Consider the following 4,350-nt stretch of genomic DNA (forward strand, 5'->3'; position numbering starts at 1 on the left):
GCCCTTTGCTGCAATACCCATAACGCGCGTTACAAAATTTCTCTTTCTACTACATAATAGGTTTTCTTAAATTGCCTATGATTTCCCTAATACTCGGTTAATTTAAGTTAATTTATCTGGTGTTGTAATAGGTATTGATTTCACGTTCCATATCACGTATTTCCATAATATCAGTTTTGAGTCGTTGTTTTAGTATTTCACGGAAAATGGCCTCCCGATCGCCGTTGTGACTGATGCCCATACGTTGTAGGGAATAATCGTTGATGCGGAGCAGCGCACGGCCCGTGATTTCATGCTAAAAACGAAAAACAAAGATAGTTTTTGTTAATACTACGTAAATAAGTTAAAATAAGTTAAAGCCTTTATCATTGTGCGAGATCAAACCAGGACCTTCTGTCGATTGATGAAACGATTACGAGAAATTCCGCAATATAATTGAGACAATAACACTGTAGAGTTAATAGCGGCGTGAAAAAGAGAACTCTTTGAATTCGGAAAATTAAAATTATGCTTTATAAAATTCAAAGTCAAAATTTGTGAGTAAAGCTACAGCTATTCCAAGATCAATGACTTCCAAAGTTGTTATCGTTTATCCACAGACATTAGAATACAAGTAGGTTAGGTTAGGTTTAGGTGGCTACCCCTAAAGAGGCTCACTTAGACCGTGGAAGTTGGTCCTTTGTGATACTACTGCGTACGGTATCTGCTACGTTAGAGCGAGAATAGCTGAGTGCCGAGAACAAAGTTTCGCAGGTGGCCAATCTTAATTCCGAAAAGCTCCTCCGGACTTGTCAGAGAGTATGAATCTAAGTGTCTAAGGCGCAATCTTGCAAAAGCCGGGAAGTCTTGGAGGAAACGCTGAGATGACCCCACCTCGTCGTCCTCCATGCAGCTGCGACATAGGGCGTCCGGTAAGATATTTAATCTCACTGCATGAACCCCGACAGGACAATGCCCTGTCAGTACACCTACCAGGATCGCGAGATCTGGCTTCGCGTGCCTAAGGAGATCCCAGCGTTCGCTGAGTTGACCCGAGGCTCATCTTCACAAGAGAAGTCCACAAGTAGTCAAGGGAACTCCCACTATCTCTCTACGTGGCGATAATTCCTCAAGGGTGGCGCCTCTGGCCAGTTCAGCCGCCGCGCAGGTTTTTGTGATATCACTATGGCCTGGCACCCAGATAAGTCTGACAAAGTAGTATTCCGACGAAATCGAATCCCGTGGCTGTTAGGGCTGCTAGATAGCAGGTCCGACTCATTGATACTCCACTTTTAATACTCACCTTAGAGAAAAGTTCCAGATATTGTGGATATTCGCCGCAATGCCGCATATACCATTTCCGCACATCAGTAACCGACCACAGGCACACCGACTTCGGACGTGCAGTCTTCATGCGCGGCCGGCTACTTTGCGTTGTTTCCTCCACCATTTGGCTGATGACTTTCTCACTACAGAAGTCTTTACGACAATTGTTATGCAGCTGCTCAATATTTTAATGGTCCTTCCTGTTTTTTATTTCTGTTTTGTCATTGCAAATCGTCTTTTTACTTCCTTGAACTTTGTTTCCACATAGCGAACAGTGTTGGCAAACAACAATGACAAATTCGATACTTACGATAGTTTTAGGTTTTTCTGCATATCGACGACTTTTCAGAACTATCGAGTATTTTCATTCTCGAACATCTTCCATAACTGGACGTCTTCACCTGCTTGAAAACCTCGACTACATTCAACAAAGAACGTAATTCTATCGAAAGATGCAACACGTTATAATTGCAGCGAGTGTGTTGCCCAAATACGTTTTCTGATAGGATAAGAGAAGGCAGGCTCCTGATATTCACACTCGCTCCAATTACAACGTGTTGTCTCCTCTTATAGATTTACGTACTTCGCGTTCTACTTGTTTTTCTCGCAAGCGAGAGAGAGTTTTTTTTGGTGGGCAATAGACGGGATACTTTTTCATTTGCAAAATGTCACCAAACCAAAATGTTTGAGCCTTCCCTACAAAAATCGTTGGATCATGTAGTCCATTTGTGGTAAATTGGAGTACTTACAAAAGTGTTCCTCTGTCATGCTGTAGCGGATTAACTGGTGTCTCTGCGCTGGCTCATTGTTTGTTATCCGATCACTGCTCGTGTTTTAACGAAACGTGATTGAAGTTGAGCATTTGAAAGCACATTTGCATGTCTGGCTGTAGCTGAACGTGTAGAGATGCTCGCTGTTAGTTCTTAGCTCCCAGCATGTTCGGGTTCGAATACCGTCAGAGGCAACATATAATTTTTAATTTTTGTCTTGGTTTTTATTAATTTCGAAAAAGTATTTGAGAAGTGAAGAACAAAAGCGTGTACAAACGAAAAAATATAGCAACAATGCCATTGTTAATATGTTGGAGTAGTTTTGTGCTACTCTGATGTAATGCGGGGATGGAGTATATGGTCCTGCCCTAGGACATCGCAATGTTAATTGGACCATATTTTTTATATGAATTGTGGTTAATTTTGGAGTACTCCTTGGTCCTTAGGGAGTACTTTTTACACGCATGCATGGAGTAGTCGCGATTTTTGCAGGGTTATAGGCTCTAAAAAATTTGGAAAAATTAGAAAATATAAAGGAGAGAAAAAAGACGTACATAACGGGCTTGGGTCTAAATTTGTATTTGACCTCAAAAGAAACGATGTTGCTACTCTGAACAATTCGGAGAAATAAGAAAATAACTGTCAAATAAAAAAATGACAGTTGAAAACAAGCTCCGGCCGATAATTAAAAAAATATATCTAACAATTTTTCAGTACCAAAGAACGTAAATATACTTTTATCCTTTTTTTAAATAGTGTTAATTTACCACAGATTTATGTTCGTTGATAAATTTACATTCGTTCTTTAATTACATCCTCATCATTTTTGGAAATAAGGTTTCAAAAATCCTTTAAATTTGTAATGGTAACACTTTATGCAGCAGTTGGCTGCGTTGCTTGCATGACTGGCGGTTCGTGAACTGTCATCTGTCATCATTCTGCCCCAAAGCGAAAAGCAAAAAAGTGATTTTCATTTTCCAAAGTAGAAATTTAGAAAAATCATCGCGAATTTTCCTCAACAAAGGAGTCACATCGAAAACATATAGAAGAGCAACTAAATTGAAGGAAATTTTTTGAAAATTTGTTTGCAGTAACAGGAAAATGGCCGGAGCAACCTTATTTGCACGCGCTCAAGCCCTCACCAGCGTCAATCGTGAGGAGGGCATTACGCTGCTGAATAAAATTGTGCGTGAACAAGAAGTAGCTGAGAATGACGAGGAGTTGATTCGTTTGAAGGAGCAGGGTATCCTGCAGTTGGGAGAGTTGTACAAGCAAGAAGGTAAAGCCAAGGAATTGGCCGATCTGATTAAGGTGACACGTCCCTTCCTCAGTTTGATAAGCAAAGCGAAGGCAGCTAAAATGGTGCGCACGCTAGTCGATATGTTTCTAGACATGGATGCTGGCACGGGAATAGAGGTAAGTAAACAAACGGCTATAATTAAATAAACTTTTTGTTTAAAAGCTTATAAATGTTCAATAACTAATACTACAGGTGCAATTATGTAAAGACTGCATTGAGTGGGCTAAACAAGAAAAGCGCACATTTTTACGCCAATCGTTGGAGGCCCGACTTATTGCATTATTCTTCGATACAGGCTTGTATACAGACGCCTTGGCACTTGGTTCTCAATTGTTGCGTGAATTGAAAAAATTGGATGATAAGAATCTCCTCGTTGAGGTACAACTATTGGAGAGCAAAACCTATCATGCACTTAGTAATCTACCGAAAGCACGCGCCGCACTCACCTCTGCACGCACAACCGCCAATGCGATATACTGTCCGCCCAAGGTGCAAGGTGCTCTCGATTTGCAATCGGGTATATTGCATGCAGCCGATGAACGCGATTTTAAAACGGCCTTCTCCTACTTTTACGAAGCATTCGAGAGTTACGACAGCGTTGATAATGCAAAGGCTTTAACTGGTTTAAAGTATATGTTGTTGTGCAAAATTATGTTGGGGCAATCTGAGGATGTCAATCAGATTGTGAGCGGCAAATTGGTAAGCTAAATACCATTTGATTTTTAGAAATTACGGCTAATTTTATTTAAAAAATGGACAGGCTATCACTTATTCGGGTCGCGATATTGATGCTATGAAAGCTGTGGCGGAAGCTTCACACAAACGTTCTCTTGCCGATTTCCAAGATGCATTGAAGGATTACAAAAAAGAATTGACAGAGGATGTTATTGTCCAAGCGCATTTGGGTACGCTTTACGACACAATGTTGGAACAGAATCTGTGCCGCATCATTGAACCGTATTCAAGGGTGCAGGT

At 40.7% G+C, this 4,350-nt stretch overlaps 2 protein-coding genes across 2 annotated transcripts in view; one reads left to right on the top strand and one right to left on the bottom strand.

The window, feature by feature from the left end:
- Positions 1-6: 6 nt before the first annotated feature.
- LOC108374297 (protein aveugle-like) lies at positions 7-1,596 on the bottom strand. Its single transcript, XM_017630273.1, has 2 exons — positions 1,283-1,596; positions 7-295 (listed from the first exon to the last, which is right to left on the bottom strand). The coding sequence occupies exons 1-2, from the start codon at positions 1,427-1,429 to the stop codon at positions 113-115; spliced, it is 330 nt and encodes a 109-aa protein (XP_017485762.1). The 5' UTR covers positions 1,430-1,596; the 3' UTR covers positions 7-112.
- Positions 1,597-3,176: 1,580 nt separating this feature from the next.
- Positions 3,177-4,350, top strand: part of Rpn6 (regulatory particle non-ATPase 6) — a 3,926-nt gene continuing 2,752 nt past the window's right edge. Inside the window, exons 1-3 of the mRNA XM_017630272.1 lie at positions 3,177-3,491; positions 3,568-4,074; positions 4,136-4,332. Coding sequence (XP_017485761.1) covers positions 3,177-3,491; positions 3,568-4,074; positions 4,136-4,332 — 1,019 coding nt within the window. The remainder of the gene's footprint in view (positions 3,492-3,567; positions 4,075-4,135; positions 4,333-4,350) is intronic.

The sequence above is a fragment of the Rhagoletis zephyria genome, unplaced genomic scaffold (genome assembly GCF_001687245.7).
Source record: "Rhagoletis zephyria isolate East Lansing unplaced genomic scaffold, Rhagoletis_zephyria_1.1 Rzeph_scaffold_07563, whole genome shotgun sequence".
Classification (NCBI taxonomy): domain Eukaryota; kingdom Metazoa; phylum Arthropoda; class Insecta; order Diptera; family Tephritidae; genus Rhagoletis; species Rhagoletis zephyria.